Genomic DNA, 18,197 nt, shown 5'->3' on the forward strand with positions numbered 1-18,197 from the left:
CTTTGTGCACAACTTGGTTCGTAATCAGCCCAACATAGCTGCGGTAAACCAAGCCTAGTCCACCAAACCACAAGCATAAGGCCTAGGGTCCTTGTTTCTATTTGGGCCTGAGTACTATGAAAAAAAGAAAAAGAAAAGAAAAGAACCCATAGACTTTGTCTGAAGTAAAATTTAGTTGCAGTTCTTTAAGTATTGTGCCTTAGGTTATCTAGTGAACTTCAATTATGAGCTTAAGACTAAAAAACTTCAATTATGAGCTTGCATCGGCCAATTAATTGTAATATTGCTAGCATTGCATTGGTCAATGCAGCCATGGAATTAAATTAAATTTAAAGAACTATAACTGAACTTTGTCAACTTACAAAATTTTACTTGATTTTGGCAGACTTTAGGTTTTACTCTAACATATTCACGCAATTTAATTTTATGGTTTTCATTGTTTGATGCGAATCACGCTTCTGATGTTCTTGACATCATCTTCTTGTTTTTCTTTGTCATTATCTACAGCTGAATCCAAAACAAATCCCAAGTTCCTTATTGTCAAGTTAATCAGTGCCAACAACATGGCTATCAAAGAATGTGATTGCAACAGCAGCATGAAGAGCTGCTCCTATTGGAAAAGCCTCTTCATCAATAACAAAATAAGGAGAGTGCAATGGCTGGTCGGATTTCACAGTATCATTCATAATCCCAAGCGTAAACATTGCTGCAGCACTCTTCTGTGAGAAGAAGCTGAAATCCTCTGCTCCCGTAGACACCGGTAGAAGCTGAACATTGGATGGCCCAACTAGAGATTCTCCAACTTTCTTTGCATGTTCATACAATGCCTCATCATTAACCATTACAGGATAAGGCAGTGGTGTGTCTTCCTTGAAGTCCAATACAGCTCTACATCGATGCACAGCTGCTTGTGCTTCTATGACCTGCAAGTGGAACGCATTAGATGTTCACTACTTTTTCTTTCAACTGAATGGTAATGGTGGAAATGAATGAGGGTCAGACAAGGAATGCATGTTTCACCACCTCTTTGATCCTTTGCTTGACGTAGGAGAGACCTTCAGAGGTCAAGCTCCTGTAAGTTCCACCAAATTTCACCGACTCTGGAATTACATTTCCTGCTTGGCCTCCCTCAATTAATCCAACTGTCACCACCTATATGATTCAAATTTAAGCTCTCACATTAGTTGGCACCATGGGGCTATGGATGTAAATGGATTGGTTAAAGATATAAAAGCCCCATATCACATTTCAAACCTGACATAGCAGTTCTTTTATTAAAGACTAACGAGTACGCTGCTTTAACAAAATTATTGTTACAAAACCACTCACAAATCCAACTCTATCTTTATTGTCACATCGTAGTTATCAAACATGTACTTGACTCTCAAATCAGTGATAGAGATGAGTGTTTGTGAAAGGAACTTCGTTATGTCAGGGACACAATTTTTTTATAATTGTTGACATGACTTATTGTAATTTGATCATCATTTTCATCTAAGTTTATCATTAAAACTACTTTTATTATGTAGCAATCACAATAGATTATGTCAACAAATACAAAAAAAATGCTGTTTCCCTAGTCCTTAAGACATATTGTTGTAAAAATAGCATTACTTCATTGTTAATGCAATTCATTGTAAGCTGCGTGCTCATCTTACCCAGCAAGTGGTGAAATCATGCCAAAAGAAAAAAAAACCAATTTCAAAATATTGGAAGGAAAGAGATTTACATTGGCTTCAAGGGGATTTGTCTCTCTAGACACAATTTGTTGGAGGGCAAGGATTGCAAAGACCGCTGCAAGAATTGGATCCTTAGTCATATGTGGGGCTGCTGCATGTCCACCTTTTCCTTCAATGGTAGCGGAAAAGAGCCCTGCACCAGCAAGCACTGGACCAGGCCTTGAAGCAATAACTCCAGAGGGTATTAATGGCAGAACATGCAAAGCAAAGATGGAATTGATATCGTCAAGAGCACCATCTTGCAACATGTGGTAAGCACCAGCATAGCCCTCTTCTCCGGGCTGGAAAACAAGCTTCACGGTTCCCTTAAAGTGTAAGTTGAAACAATATGTATAGTTAGCACTTATGGTTCATATTCTTGATGATTAATTTAAAATGCCTTTAAATTTACCTTCAATTGGTCTCTTTTTCCATGGAGTAATTTGGCTGCTCCAAGTAGCATTGCTACATGAGAATCATGACCACAGGCATGCATCTTGCCATCAATCTTGCTCTTATGCTCCCACTCCACCAATTCCTTCTCAATGGTAAATGTACATTTCAATGTTTCATACAATGAAAATATATAAAATCAAAGAGAATAACATAACTACGCAGAGCATGAAAACTAACCATTAGCTACATCAGTTGATCAACTGGCATGTCATTTTAAAGGAAATCCATGTAATGCCCTGCTTTAGTAAGGACTAAAGCTAGGATAAAAGGTTGATTAGGTGGCTGTGGGTGTAAAAGTTTAAATGATATGGTATTATGTATATTAGCATAGATTTTTTAAGACGATAAATCTCTCCACAATAAAAATGACTCTTTCCGTTCCAAACCAAATGGAGAGGATCCTTTCTAGGAAGTTTTGAGGTGATATTAGGGATAATACAAATTTGAGTTTAAATTCAATAAGTATGTGGTATAACACCCTCTACTTCCAACATGCCACATCAGTATTTCACAAATTAATGAATAGGAACTGTCACACAAAATCAATACTCATTATTACTATCTGAAAATCAGAGTATTCAAATTAGCAATCTAATCTTGCCATCGGCCTCACTGTCACCGAGTTCGACAACCACACCATTGACCATGACATCCATGTTGTCTTCTACAACCTCTGCTTCAATGGCCAACAACCCATCCCGGCCATCTTTTTTGGCAGCAAGTTCTTGCCAGATGGCCCAAATCATAAAATCTCAAAACAAAACCACATATGAGTTGACCGCAGATAAAATAAAAAAAAAAAAACTTTTTAAGCATAGTTCTTTTTTTTTTTTTTTTTAATAAATAGGATATAGTTTCAATTAATAGCATCTACTTCAAATAGTAGAGTTTTGGGCATCAGTCTAATTAGAAGAAAGAAACTAATCAATTAAAAGAAATGCAAAAAATACAAAGGTTGTGAATAGATTACTATCATTTTCAAATAAAATAGCAACCAATCAAATGATAAAATAATAATAATAATAATAATAATGGCCAACAATAAAAACATCAATAATTATAAAAGTAAAATTTGTCAAAAATTTTTGTACCATTGACGACTGATATTTAATGAGGGGCGTAGGTCTGTCACATTTCTGTGGTTCATTTAAAAAGTTGTATAAATCACATTTTACCACTTTAACAAATATAAATAGTAATGCTATATAAAATTATACATTCATAGCCTCTTCAATACAGCTATATAATCAGTCGAAGGAAGAATTAATGGAGCTAAACTTTTTCCCAACTTTTATATGAACTTATTATTTTTCTCTCATTTACAATAAGTTTATTTATTTTATATGTATGATAAAATTCAATCTATAAAGTTTGTTTCATGATGATTGTTCTTTACAATTAGATCAAGATATCAATTAGTTTTTTCTGTGGATGAGGTTCGAATCTCAAACCTCTTATTCAATGATAATAAATTTTACCAATGAAATTAACTAAAACCTAGTCTCTTAGAGTATGTTTGCTTGGAGGGATTTTAGGGAGGATGAAAAATTTAGGAAAGAAAAGTGGAGAGAAAAAAGTTTTAGTGAGTGTTTGGTCAGGAGGGTGGAAAATTTTGTGGAGTAAGGTGTTTTTTCCCCGAACCCACCAAAAAGTTCTCTCCAAAATAGGAAGAAAACTGAGTTGATTTCTGTAAAATGTTGCTTCAGCCATACTTTTACACTTTTGGCCCTCTTTAAATAGCAACTACGCTATGAGTCCAAATCTTCTGTCTCACTTTTCCTGCTTCATTCTATACTTCACCAATAAAAACTTGCCACATGTTCACCTAATTAATTAAATACTACCATTAATTAATAACGGTAGAATTAATAAGTCAATAATGATAGTATTTAATTAATTAGGTGAACACATGACAAGTTTTTATTGGTGGAGTATAGAGTGGAGCAGGAAAAGTGGGACAGAAGATTTGGACTTGCTACGCTATAGTATAGTGCCCTCAGAATGCATCTTTTTTTTTTTTTTTTTTTGTATTTTTCTCTCTTTATAACGTGTTCAGTTTTTTTCTTCCTTTTATATATAATATAATAACAAGTAAAAATAATATAATATAATATGTATGATGTGTAAATTTTTTATAAAATGTTATTTTAATAATTTTAATTAATACTAAGTAATATTTTAATTATTTAATGAGTATAATATAAATAATTTCTTACCTATTATGTAATAAGGGAATAAAAGTAGATTTATATAAACTAGATTTTCTATTCTTCAAATTTTCTCCTCAACCAAACAAAAAAGTTTTTTATCCTTCCAACCAAAATTAAATATTTTCTATCATCTTACTTTTCTACTTCCTCAACCAAATAAACCCTTCAGTGAAAATAAGTTATATCTTCAGCATCACTAGAATACAAATACAAACCATCATAAATAAGAGGACCACGAAGTTAGTAATGTGTACACATGAGTTTACACTGAAGTGGGGGCCCAACCAATTAACTCCAAAAAAAAAAAAAAAAACACCAAAGTTGGTACACTATGAAGAAAATTTATTGGACATTTTAGGATTTTACTTCCTTTGTAGAATTGAAAGACTCCCACTTATCAAAGGGAGTGGCTCCTCTCCTGTTTCAAAGTCTCAAATTCTCTCATTTTTTTTTCTTCAGATTAAAGACACGTGGAAACTAAATAATCTAAGGGTCAGAACATGGACACGTCAAATACAATTTTCATCTAATTATTTTTTTCTTTGTCTTCTTTGCCCCTCTCTCCTTCTTTTCCTTTGTCTCTCTTACATGAGTCACCAAACTACTTAACAAATGAAGGCAAAGGAGAAGACGAAAGAGAGGAAGAAGAACTGAGATCAATCTGGTGGCTTTTTGAGTGAAATGAATCGGCCAGGATTTAGGTAAAGAAGAAGAAGAAGAAGGCAGAGAAGGAAAGGAAGAAGAATTGAGATCAATTGGCCTCTCTTCTCTGTGGTTTTGATCTTCTCCACCATGATTGGGACTCTTGCTAGCTAGCTAAAGTTTTGATTTAGGCTTTTATTTTATTTTATTTTATTGTTCTCTTTTTGAAGGAAAAACAAAATCTAATTCTAGGGTTAGGGGGGGATTTAGAGCAAAATTTGTAGAAATTCTAAAGATTCTATCCATACCTGCTAGAGCCAAGGAATTTACCTTGTAACCTCCTCCTTCTTCTTCTTCGTTTGCACAATAACTTGGTGACTCAGTGAGAGAGACAAAGGAAGAGAAAGGGGCAAGGAAGAGAGAAAGAAAGAAAAATAATGCTATGAAATTGTTTAGACCCTTAGATTGTTTAGTTTCCATGAGAGAATTGGAGACTTTGAAACAAGAGAGGAGCCGCTCCCCTTGGCCAAAATGACACAATAGCACTGTTTTTCGAAATATATATCAATCTACAACTGTTTCGGAAATATGTTGGGATCTACCACTTTTTGGGTACTTCAGTCTGGAGAACTCGAGTTTTCCATAATACTCGAGTTTCATGGAAAAATTTTGAAATTTTTTTATGGTACTCAAGTTCCATAAAAAATTTTCCAACAAATTTAAAGGCTATTTTTTCAAAGAACTTGAGTACCCAAAAAGTAGTAGATATCTACATATTTCTGAAACAATGGTAGATTGATATATATTTCGATAAACAATGGTATTTGGCCATTTTGGCCCGCTCCCCTTATTTAAAATGACTGAATCAGTAGTTAGTTTAAGTTTAAATAAACTTTTTTTTTAGCTTGAAGATTTAGAAAGTGGGTCTTTATAGTTTATAAACCCAGCTTTAAGAATTAAGATTTGCAATTTTCTTTTCCTTAACCATTGTTTTTGTCAACAAACCCCAGGTTTCAAAGGAAAACAACAAACCCACCAAAAAAAAAAAAAAAAAAAAAAATCTCAATGCTAAGAGCATTAACTCATCTTTCACGATGGTTAGTGACTTCTTTTTTCCTTTTTGTTGTTGCGCAAGTTGCTGATTTTGTGGTACATCTTTTAGTTCAGATGTTCTTAACTTTATCATAATTATTGATATGTTAAGATGTTCATATTGTATGTACTCATGATTTTCAAGCAAATTAGTAGATCTACCTCATGTGGATGGGAGTGTGTTTTGGAAGAGAGGAGTGTTTAATTTGTTTTGGATTTTGTTTTTGATAAAAAATGTGGGGTAACGTCTGAAAGGGAGGTGGATTACGGAGTAGTAACGAAGTGAAGCATAGGTGAGTAAAGTGTCAAGAATGAAACCACGGATGGATAAGTTAAATTTAGGCTAAACCACAGGTGGGTAATCTGTAATCATCCCTTAAAAATATGTGATTAAATGATTAAATTTACTATATTTCAATAACTTAAATTTTAAAAATAATCGGTAATTTAACATGGTATCAGAGCATAAGATCCTAAATTCGATTCTTGTTTCCTCCACTTTATTTCCCATTTAAATTCTCACATGTTAGGTCTCACTTATTAAAAATGTAATTTCGGCCTACACATGAGAGAGTATTAGAAATATGTGATTAAATTTACCATATTCTAACAGTTTATGTTAGTTTCGGTCTACATGTGAGAGGAAGTGTTAAAAATATGTGATTAAATAATTAAATTTATCATATCTCAATAGTTTAAACTTTTGGGACAATCAGTAATTTAACAACTGCAACATACTAATCTGTTGGGCCCAAAGAATGTTTAATTCAAACATAATCGATCAAGAAGTCAAGAACAGAACTAAGTCCATGTAAATAATAAAGTGTCCAACATTCATTGATTGTGTGCATGTAATTATTCATAAGCCGAGAGAGAGAGAGAGAGAGAGAGAGAGAGAGAGACCTGCAAAGGAAGGGCATCCATGTCAGCTCTAAGACCAAAGAAGGGTTTCTCACCGGACCCAATAGTAGCCACCACACCAGTCTTGGCCACAGGCCACTTGTACTCAATCCCAAGCAAGTCCAACTCGGCCCTTATGAGCTCACTCGTCTTGTGCTCTTCAAATCCTATTTCTGGGTACTCATGGATTCTCCTCCTAACACCTCTCATCCACTCGAAGAACTCTCTCTCCTTTGCTGATTCCAGCAACTCACGAGTCAACGACCCCATATCTGATCTCAAATCAGCTTCTAAAGCCGCCCAAGGTTGGTGCAAGAATATTGTCAATGATAGCAATAAGCACAAGGGTAAATCCATACTGACTTGATTGTAATTGATTTTTGGGGTTAAGAATTTTTTTTTTTTTTTTTTCCTTTTTTGTTTGGCTCACTTGGATTCTATCTAGAAATGAAGAACCTGGCTATGGCTACTTTGTTTTATGTGATTGTGATCCTCGAGGTTAGTTCTTAGTTCTTACGTATTAAATGGAAATATTGTTTAGGCTCTATTTTTGTATTTGAGTAAACAAGTGTGCGGGAGCATTTTTTATTTATTTATCATTCATTCCAGGCTCCAACTGCCTCTTTTGTCTCACGCTTGCTCTACACACCAGTTCACTCGTTTCACACACTAACATTTTCTAGAAAAATTATCTCGTTTTTATTTTTTATGTTTAGTAGCAAGCAACTTTAAAATAAATTAAAAAAATATTAATTGACTTTCTTTTTTAATGACATTTTAGAAATTAAATAACTTCATCTCACGTCAAACTAAATAAAAAGTTAAAAAATAATTTTTATTTGACTCATTTTTTTTCTTGATAACAAATACAAAAAAATACAAAAAAATATCTTCACAAAAGATCTTTTATTGAAACAAACATAATGTAAAATAAAGAATAATGACAGTTTTAACGATCTTAATATAAGAACGGTATTTTTTTCACATAGTGTGTTTTAATAAACTAAAAAAATTGAGTTAAACTTACATTCTTCTATAAAATCATATAGTGTGTGACCTGTTTGGTGAGTTAGTTTAAGTAATGTTATTTAAGTATTTTTGATATATGTGTAGGTGAAAAAGTGTGTTATATTGTTTAAAGTAGAGAAACAACATTGATTAATGGGTGTTATGTTATGTTATGTTGTTTTGTGTTTACCCTTAAATTGAATTCCCCCGTCACAAAGTAGAGAAAAATGCTACATTGATTAATGGGTGTGGCCTTGGACCTACTGCCATGCTGTGCGGCCCAGAATTACATAGCCGAAAGACAGGGGAATTGGTCGGTAGGATTAGTTTGGGTTTGGGTTGAATTTTTTAACCTGTTAATCTTGTATTAGGCTTTGGTTTGATGATTGTTAGCCCAATCCAGCCCAGCTCCAAATTTTAACTTTCGTACCCTTGATTTCGAGAATGGGTTGGGATTGTGCCCGTTATCAGACACGTTAGGATAAAATCATATACCAGTTTTGGACATTGTGCCCATATCCTAATGGAAAATACAAAAATTACAAACTATTTTACAATTTTTTTTTTTACAAACTGTTGATATGATATGCGGTTATTGGTAATTAAAAAGGTGATGTTAGTTGTGGAATTAGATGAGAATCAATAGTAATTTGCAACATCAATAATTTGTAAAAATATTGTAAAAAATGCATGTAGTATTACTCTATCCTAACATGTTCAATGTGTTAATGCATTGAACACAAAACGTGCCTTGTGTCTAAACTAGCTTGTGAACTCATGCATCATTATATATCTTACTCAATCCATGGCATGTCTCTCTTATTATGCCCATAGTTTTTATTGTGTGGCAGGCGACACCTCTCAATGATCATCACAATCCACAAGTCTTAACAATCAAATGACCACCTAGTTTATGGTCATTTTTATCTTCTTATTTGGTCTTTTTTCTCTTCTTTTTCACTATAAAAGGGAAATTATCCTTTTAGTGGAAAGTGGAAACCAAAGAATATAAGATAGTTTCTTCTTTTTTATGAGTAAAAGTTTGAGTGTCATTTCTTCTTCATCTTAATTTGTTATGATGTTTTAATTAATAATAGGAGGAAAATGAAAATTGATATAGCACATTTTATAAATAGGTTACTTTTTAATAGCCCAACATTCAGTACCATAGGAGCATAACTAATTGAACAACAGTTTTATAAAACAAAAAAATTTCCTTTAAATTACTAGGTATTATATGATCACACTATACTCTTGATGCGCTTCTCCACTTCATCTACCATACTCTTATCCTATGATTCACATCATTTTCAATCTCTCCATCTTTATGAATTATTGATCCAAGATATCAAAAGTTTTAGTTCTTTAGTATCTATTGACTATCAAGTCTTATCACCTTCTAAATTCCCCAATTTAAGGGAATTGTGTTTTATTTTTTTCCCAATCCTCTCAAATAATTTCCTTCTCCACCCAAATACATCAAATAGGGGAAGGGTAACACCCCCATCAATGCCTTCCTTTCAACCAGTATCTGTTTCTCTCCTCTTCCTCCATCCAAACAGTAGCCAATCTGTAAGTATCTCTTGTTGCCCAGTATGTGCCTAACCAAGGAATCACTCTTTCATACCTCAACCTCTACCTGTTAGCTACTTCTACAATAATCCTTTGGGTGACTAAAAGCCCATGTTTTCTTAAAATAAAAACTTTGATAGTAGTGACACCTAGCTAGCAAACTATTCCAGTTGATACTGGTAGCTAGGAATAAAATGTATAATTTGAGATTTGGTATGGACATATCAGAACAATATCATTACTCAGAAGGCAATTTCCCAAACAAGTCTGTTGAGAATTGAGATTTTCTTTCTGTACAAGCCATGTACAAGTACAACTGTAAGTGGACAGAATTTCAGGGTTTATTACATTGTATATTCGTGATCTTTCTTGTCTCTTTGGTGAATCAGATAAAATTTGAATAACACATTATTTTGCTCTATGGTTTTCCATTGTTGCTGGTCCAACATGCCCAAGTCTCTAACTGGTCTCAACAAGATGGCCATCCAAGTAAGAAATGGCCACAGCAGCATGGAGAGCTGCTCCAATGGGAAGAACCTCCTCATCAATAACTAAGTAGGGTGAGTGCAAATTTTTATTTGATTTCAGCGTTTCATTATTCACCCCAATCATGAAAAATGCAGCTGGAATCTTCTGTGAGTAGAAGCTGAAGTCTTCTGCTCCCATAGTCATTGGAATAAGTTGGACATTGGGTTCCCCAAGCAAGCTTTCTCCAACCCTTTTTGCATGTTTGTACATTGCTTGATCATTAACAGTTGCAGGATAAGGCTTCAATTTATCCTCCAAGAAGTCTATTGTAGCATTGCATTGTTGCACTGCTGCTTGCGTCTCAATGACCTGTTAATTTTTTTTTTGATAAGTAACTTAAAAGTTTATTGAAAGAACACAGCCCCGTACATATAGGCAAAAACATCAAGAAATCAAAGTACAATGATCAAGCAACCTAGAAAGAGAAATACAAGAAAAAGAAGGTAAAACCAAACACCATTCGAGAAGAGTAGAAAAGAAAAAAGACTTAAACAATTGTTACTGTACTTTTCTATCTCAAATGGTAGATTTCATGCTCAAAAAGAAGCTCCATACTCCCTAGACATTGTTCAAGACAAACTTCCAAGGAAAAGTAGCTGCCAATAGTCACTACTCACTAGAATAAATTAAGCAGCTTAATGAGGGGAAAGGAAGTAGCCTTTGCTCAACGATATTTTTAGAAAGTTACAATTAACACCCCTGTAGTATGCCCTTAAAATTCAGAAGACCTTGCGATTTGGTTTGCAAACACTTAGCTCCCTTATACTTACATCCGTTAGTCAATTTGTTTACTTTATCAGAATTTGATGATGTTAAATTAGCAAATGAAAACATAACCTATTGAAATACAACTTAAAAAAAAAAAAAAAAAAAAAATCTAACCTTTTAACCCATACCTTCTCAAAGTGTGCTCATCTCATCCTCCATATCATACCATCTCAAACTCAAACAAAAAGGAAAAAAGAAAAAAGAAAAAAAAGATAACAAGCGTGTATTTAAGCTATTAGACTAGAATTGTGTCAAAAGTACCTCTTTAATTCTTTGCATAAGGTAGGATAGACCTTCTGTACTCATGCTCCGGAATGTGCCTCCAAATCTCACCGTCTCTGGGATTACATTCCCTGCTTGGCCACCCTCAATGAACCCAACAGAGATCACCTGTAATTTGTAAATGTTGAAAATGAACACAGACAAGAAAATGCTATTAGGTTTTTAATTCTCATACTGAATTTAATTATCCACTAGCAGAAGTATTCATAATATGTATGCCTTTGAACAGGAACATCTCTATTTCCATTTCAATTGAAATGGAAAGAATAAAAATTTTATTTCCTAAATTTGATAGTGTATAAAGTACTATGTAATTTTAAATTTCACATGACTTGATACTGGATACACAATTAGATTTATAATAATTAATCTAAACCATTAAACAAATTCATTTCAATTGAGGAGGATCCTAATACTTTTCCCTATGGATCATTATACAATTCAATTATTCAAGAATGTGAGGAAAATTACCATGGCCTCTAGAGGATCTGTTTCTCGGGAAATAATCTGTTGGAGTGAAATGATAGCCAATGATGCTGTAAGAACAGGATCTCTAGTTACATGGGGATTTGCAGCATGCCCACCCTTCCCTCGAATTATGGCTACAAACCTGCCAGAGCCAGCAAGCATTGGACCAGGTCTCGAACCAATGGTACCAGTGGGCATTTCTGGTAAAACATGTAATCCAAAAATGGCGTTAACCTTATCAAGTGCTCCCTCTTTTAACATATAAAAGGCCCCAGCATGACCCTCTTCTCCAGGTTGAAAAACAAGCTTAATGGTGCCCTTTGAAATAGATTTTAGACAATGCAATCAGCCAACATTATCAAAACAATAAAATATATATATGACTTTAGGGTGGGATAGATATGATAGGATTTGAATTTATGGCATTAATTCCATGACAATTTCTCTTTATCATTAAGTCAAGAATTTCATTTTCTGGACAAGTACACCAAGACACCAATAAGGTTCTTTTAATTCTTCATCGTTGTTCCTAGATGTTTATGTGATTGTTGATTTACCTGCAATTCACTGCTTCTTTGCTTAAGTAACTTAGCAGCTCCGAGCAGCATTGTTACATGAACATCATGGCCACAAGCATGCATTTTGCCAGGGTTCTTGCTCTTGTACTCCCATTCTACCAATTCCTTTCAAAAAAATCATAATTAATTTCAAGTATTTGATTAAAAATGAAGGTTTCACTTTTGAACAAAAGTGAATCCTAAATAACAGGAAAAAGAGTTTAAACATTTGGTTTAAATTTTGGATCCATCATTATTTGCCGTCCAAACAAATGTATTCCAGCCACCCTTCCCTCTCCTCTCTTCCCATCTCTCTCCATTACAAAGATACCCTTAACATGGGAATGCTAAATTATGGATGGGGCGGCTTCAGCTTCCATGAGGCAGGTGGGAAGGCAGCGGTATCAAAATTTGAAATTTGGTCATTGTTTTTGTTTCACATAACTTTTGATGCTTTTGAGCATGTAAAGCTGAACTTGTCCAAATTGCCAAACTTTTGCAGACTTCCAAAGATCAATTTCTTACATTACATGCATATGGAATTTATTTCTAAAGCTAATCTTGCGTAAAATTGTCTTTTCTATAACCAAAACTATGAAGAAAGAATTACTTGCAAGAAAGAATTTCTTGCAAGAAAGAATTTCTTGCAAGAAAGAATTTCTATAACCAAAATTTGCACTTATCTTCTTGACATGATTCAAATGGAGTTTTTGTTTTTGTATTTTTTTTTTTAAAATAAATTATAAACTACCACATCTTACTGCGAATGAATTTTTCTATTTTGAAATTAAGAGCATTGGCATTGAATTAAGCTATAGCTAAAACTTTCATGCCTAATCCAAAAATTTAGTCCACAATATGATAAAACTAACTTATCACTTGTCACTAGGCCTACACATGCTATTTAAAGTATACATCCAATTCAAAAATGGAGGAGATCTAAGAGGCTGTTTGGATAAGAAAATTTCATCACACATCACTCATCACTCAATTTTTCACACTCGTTTGGCATCATCACCCAATTTCCATCACTCAATATTTTTCACACTATTTGTGGGTCCATACCTGTCAATCGGTGCAGCTTTTTTTTTTTTTTTTTGTTTTGTTCTGTTCTGTTTTCAGTATCCAAACTCACCGAAGCATAAAAAAAAAAATAAATAAAAAAAAATAAAATAAAATCAAGAACGGAAGACCGAACCAGTGAAAGAAGAAAAAAGAAAAAGAAAAAAACCCAAAACTGAAGACTGAACCAGTGAAAAAGAAAAAAAAGAACAGACCGAACCAATGAATGAAAAAAAAAAAAAAATCCAAACAGCCAACTCAGGAGAAGAAAGGAAAAAAAAAAAGGAAAAAAGTCAAAAGTGGTCAAAAGGTGCTGCTGGTACTATTTGTGGGTTCCCTACGTGTGTTTAATTACAATATTGTCATTGAGTTATGAGTTATGGAAACTGAAAACAGCCAAAACATATAACTTAAAAATCAGAGAATTAAGTGATGGAAACAGAGTTATGGAAACAGAGTTATCGTTTGTCAAACGGATATTGAGTTATGGGTGCCACCATTTTTGAGTTATGAGTTATGGAAACTGAAAATTGAGTTATGGAAATAGGTGATCCAAACAGCTCTTAAATAACTCAAAGTTTCTTGATATACTATTAGACTAACCAACCACCCTAGGTTGTCAGTTGCCACACGATTCCAAGGTATTTGTTAAATTTTGCCTTCAAATAATATTCTGTCTTTTTCATCCTTTTTTTTTTAATAATAATTTTAAGACCATTTTTTTCTCACTTTGATTCCAGCTACAACCAGCATAAAACAAAAGCACAAAACATTTAATAAACAACTGGTAAAGAGTTGCTCAGAAAATTTGAAAAATTAAAATTCACAGTCATACCCAAAGGTGGTCCTCAACTTCAAACAGCAGAGCAATGCACAAAAGAAAAGTAAAAAATGAAAGCACTTCTGATTGTATTTAACAATAAGTTTTGGATAGTTGTTTATATGATTTGGTGTGATTAATACATAAAAATAAATAAATATATATTATCAGTAATAGAGTCAATGATGTAATCCTTGTTCACAGTTGCAAAAAAAAAAAAAAAAAAAAAGTATTGTGAAAATAACTGTCCTCGAATTATTGTTTATTCAATTAAATCTTCAATGTTGGTGACAACTGTCCACAAACAATGAAATTAAAAAAACAACCACTACATTATTCTTCAACTAAAACAACTAGTTTCATGTTTAGAGCTCCCGTATTAATGCTTATATAATAGAAAAATAATTATATTTATACAAAATTGTATAAAAATATATTCATTCTAAATTTATTATAATAATAATATTCATTCTAAATTTAATTTTTTATTTTTTTACTTAAGATAAAAAATAGTAATAAAAATAATATTTTAAAAAAATACAGTGAAAAATAAATAATATAATGTAAATTGTTTTAAAAAGTAAATAAAAAAAATTATTAGGTTTGAGTTAGAGAGATTAAAAAAAAAAAAAAAAAACCAACCTGAATAGGGAGGGCATCCATGTCTGCCCGTAGAGCGAACCAAGGTTGAAGCTGGGAGTTGGACCCAACAGAAGCAACAAGGCCAGTCTTGGCAAGCGGCCACGTGTACTCAATCCCAAGCGAGTCCAGCTCCGATCTAATGAGTTGACTCGTTTCGAACTCCTCAAAAGCCAACTCTGGGTTTTGGTGGATTCTCCTCCGAACCCTTCTCAACCAATCCGAGAACTCGGCCTCCCTCGCCGACTCCAACAACTCACGAGTCAACTCAGTTAGCTTCGACGCCGACACAGACACCGAAACCCATTTGAATTGTAGTACATGACACGTGTATATTGATAACATCAACAACAACAAACGTAACCACTCCATGAGAAACAAACACCCAAAGCAAAGTTCGAGAAATCCTGAAATGCTACTTTAAATATTTGGGTAAATTTCACAAACATACCCTGAGGTTTGGCATAATACCAATCAAGTCCAAAAGATTTAAAAACTGACCACTTCAGTCCTTAAACCCAAACGGCTTATAACGTGGTTCTATTTTTTATTCTATTCCAAAACTCTCCTCTTTCTCTCATCTGTTTGGATGAGATCGTGAATCAAAAGAGTGGGAAGCTCCCAAGGTGACCTTCACACGATGGGTCAATCACTGATTCAACTTGTTTACAACATAGAGATGTGATGGAGATTTTTCATAGAGAGCCAGAGTTTTGGTAATGGAGTGAGTTGCTTGTGCTGGGGTTTGACATTTTTGTGAATTTGAGAAGATTTTTTTGGGGGTTTTGATTTGTTGGGTTTGGTTTTGGATTTGAAGCTGAGATTGGATTTTGATTTTGTGCTGGGGTTTGACATTTTTGTGAATTTGAGAAGATTTTTTTGGGGGTTTTGATTTTTTGGGTTTGGTTTTGGATTTGAAGCTGAGATTTGTTTTTGATTTTGTGTTGATGTTGATTTTTGGTATGGTTCTTGACGGTAGATTCTTTGATTTGGATTTAAATATTAAAATGAACTGATTTTTTGTGTTTTACTCTCATTAAATGAAAATTTGTTTTGATTGTTGGTTCCATTCAAGGGTTTTTTTTTTTTTTTTTTTTACTGGGACCATGTTCTACAATTTCTTCTTCTTCTTCTTGTTTGTTTACTGGGAAAGCTCTGAGCGTCAGAGAAAAAGAGGAAAGAGATTGAATGTGGCAGATGAGATAAAGATGAGAGTTTTGGAATAGAATTTAAAATAGGTAACGGCGTTACAAGCCGTTTGGGTTTAAGGACTGAAGTGGTCCGTATTTAAATCCTTTGAACTTGATTGATATTATGCCAAACCTTAGGGAATGTTTATGGAATTTACCCAATAGATTCCGTAATTGAATTTGATTCTATTATGTCTATGTCAATGTCAATGGTACTTTAAAAAATTGTACACTTCTTTCTTAAAATTTGGCATGTGGATCTACATTGGGTATGCTAAATGGCATAGGTAAGGAAACTTTACTATTTTCACACAAAAAGCAAGCTGCATCCAGGCTTTTAAAATTCAACTATTGCAATTTTTTTTGCAATAGTGCTATAGTGCAATTCTACATTTAGAGCATTCGCATCAGGAAATGCTATCTCATCCCACTTTACTATTCCAAAAAGCTACTTTATTAATTATATCATACTATTTTACAACACACCTAATATCTCAAAATTCTATTTTTTCCCATTTTATTTAGATATTCTATTTTTTATTTTTTTATTTACTATTTCTCTTTTTTTTTTATTCCTTTTCCTCTCTTTCTCCCTCAACCTCTAGCACCGGTTTCAACACATAGAGCCACACACACACACGGACCCATGAAGTTAGTACTTTTTATGTAAATTTCATAATTGTAACTCGTATATATTAGAGTTATGACAAAAATTGTGGCATAAAAGTTGTGTTCACAAATTTTCATTTTTGGCCATTAATTAAGGAGCTTCGAGTAGTAGGAATTGAACACAAAAGAGTTGACTTAATGGTTCTTAAAGTCTCATGATATCCATGAGATCTTGGATTGAAAACCTCTTGCTAATAGCTTAGGGTCACCCTAAGGGAATTCTCAATAACCTGATATGTGTAGAATGAGAAACTGCATATATTTAAGAGAAAAGTCAAATACTCAAAAAAGTGTGAATACTCTCGTTTGTAAAAAAAAGAAAAAAAGAAAAGAAAAAAAAAAGAAGGAAGTTGGGCCATTGAAGCAAAGAGAATACTCATCAATATCTAATAGATGATGTTAGTGTTGATAATGGTAGGAGGGATGAGATAGAAGGGGCCGGGAAAAGGGGGGGAAGAAAGAGAAAGTTAATAAAATATATAGAGAAAATATTAAATTATATATTCGGGCTATAACATGTTAGCCAGTTTGAAACTTGTGCAGAATGGAACAAGAAACAAGGGAGTCAGTCCCAAATAAGGGGTATAACATATTAGCCGGCTCAATCCTCTAGCCTCTAACCAGAATAGAGTCTATAGACAAATCGTGAGTCTTGTATAGCAAAAATTATGTACTGTTAACCTAATATTCTAAAAGTGTCTAAGATGTTATGAGTTTTGTAGGTTGATAACTTAACCGACACTTTTTAATGTTTAAATCTTCCTTCTCTTCTCCCTCGACCATCAATCAAAAAAAAAAAAAAAAAAAGTGCTGTCTAAGACAAATTAATTATTATTTTTTGGTTGAGAAAAGACAAATTCATTGTTGGCTTACCTATATATATGCCGCTAATTTTGTCGCGCTTGCCAGCCAACTCATTGTATTAGAATGAGATCCATTTCATAAAGAAATAGTTCCTGTTGCTTCTTTGCTCCTTACTTCAAAACCTAGGTTGGTGCTAGGGTTCCGAACTTCACTCTCTAAGCTGAGTAATTTAACATTTTAACTAAAGCAATAAAGAAGTCACTGTGATTAGTAATCATCAAACTTAAAAACAATAAAAATACTTTTTGGTCAACATCTTGTTTTGGCGTTTAATTTCCACAAAAAAATAAGACCTAATTGGTTCTTTCCAAATGGAAGATGCCGCCATATCTTTATCAATAAATGTAGGGTTCTCGGTTCACTAAATCATGCCTTTAATCTCAACCTCACATCAAAGAGTTTGAAATCAGTCTCTTTCTCTGTTTCTGTGCAATGGCAACAAGTTCATTAATCTCTGCAGTCACAAGAAGGTTAGTAAGATTATGCTTAATCATGTTTTTATTTTACCTGTGTTCATGTTATTTGCTAAACTTCCCATAGATTGTTAACATTATTTTGATCAAATTTAAATTTAAGGTCATGTTAACTAGTGTTTTTAGGGTAATTGTTTAAAAATCATATTAGAAAATTTTTTAATATCACTTTTATGAAAAATATAAAAAACTGTAAGAAAAGTTAATTACTTTATCATTTTCTCATAAAATGTTTCTAAGAATGCGTTTGGATTGGGATGAAAACTTCTACGTTTGCGT

At 33.3% G+C, this 18,197-nt stretch overlaps 2 protein-coding genes across 2 annotated transcripts; both read right to left on the reverse strand.

Moving 5' to 3' along the window:
• Positions 1-284: 284 nt before the first annotated feature.
• LOC115973064 (IAA-amino acid hydrolase ILR1-like) lies at positions 285-7,375 on the reverse strand. The gene is made up of 5 exons (XM_031093306.1): positions 7,022-7,375; positions 2,131-2,256; positions 1,730-2,044; positions 1,024-1,152; positions 285-923 (listed from the first exon to the last, which is right to left on the reverse strand). Exons 1-5 carry the CDS (start codon positions 7,373-7,375, stop codon positions 546-548), a joined length of 1,302 nt encoding a protein of 433 aa, XP_030949166.1. The 3' UTR covers positions 285-545.
• Positions 7,376-9,811: 2,436 nt separating this feature from the next.
• On the reverse strand, positions 9,812-15,548 carry LOC115973074 (IAA-amino acid hydrolase ILR1-like 3). The gene is made up of 5 exons (XM_031093314.1): positions 14,726-15,548; positions 12,202-12,327; positions 11,648-11,962; positions 11,156-11,284; positions 9,812-10,435 (listed from the first exon to the last, which is right to left on the reverse strand). Exons 1-5 carry the CDS (start codon positions 15,092-15,094, stop codon positions 10,058-10,060), a joined length of 1,317 nt encoding a protein of 438 aa, XP_030949174.1. The 5' UTR covers positions 15,095-15,548; the 3' UTR covers positions 9,812-10,057.
• Between the last annotated feature and the right edge of the window lie 2,649 nt (positions 15,549-18,197).

This window comes from Quercus lobata, unplaced genomic scaffold, assembly GCF_001633185.2.
Source record: "Quercus lobata isolate SW786 unplaced genomic scaffold, ValleyOak3.0 Primary Assembly Scq3eQI_1999, whole genome shotgun sequence".
In the NCBI taxonomy this organism is placed as follows: Eukaryota; Viridiplantae; Streptophyta; class Magnoliopsida; order Fagales; family Fagaceae; genus Quercus; species Quercus lobata.

Coding starts and splice junctions, on each gene's coding strand:
- LOC115973064 (XM_031093306.1), bottom strand. CDS start 7,375: ATGGATTTACCCTTGTGCTTATTGCTATCATTGACAATATTCTTGCAC. Junction 1,153..1,729: donor CAAATCCCCTTGAAGCCAAT/GTAAATCTCTTT, acceptor TGAATCATATAG/GTGGTGACAGTTGGATTAAT. Junction 924..1,023: donor TCAAGCAAAGGATCAAAGAG/GTGGTGAAACAT, acceptor TTCCACTTGCAG/GTCATAGAAGCACAAGCAGC.
- LOC115973074 (XM_031093314.1), bottom strand. CDS start 15,094: ATGGAGTGGTTACGTTTGTTGTTGTTGATGTTATCAATATACACGTGT. Junction 11,963..12,201: donor AAAGAAGCAGTGAATTGCAG/GTAAATCAACAA, acceptor TCTATTTCAAAG/GGCACCATTAAGCTTGTTTT. Junction 10,436..11,155: donor TTATGCAAAGAATTAAAGAG/GTACTTTTGACA, acceptor AAAAATTAACAG/GTCATTGAGACGCAAGCAGC.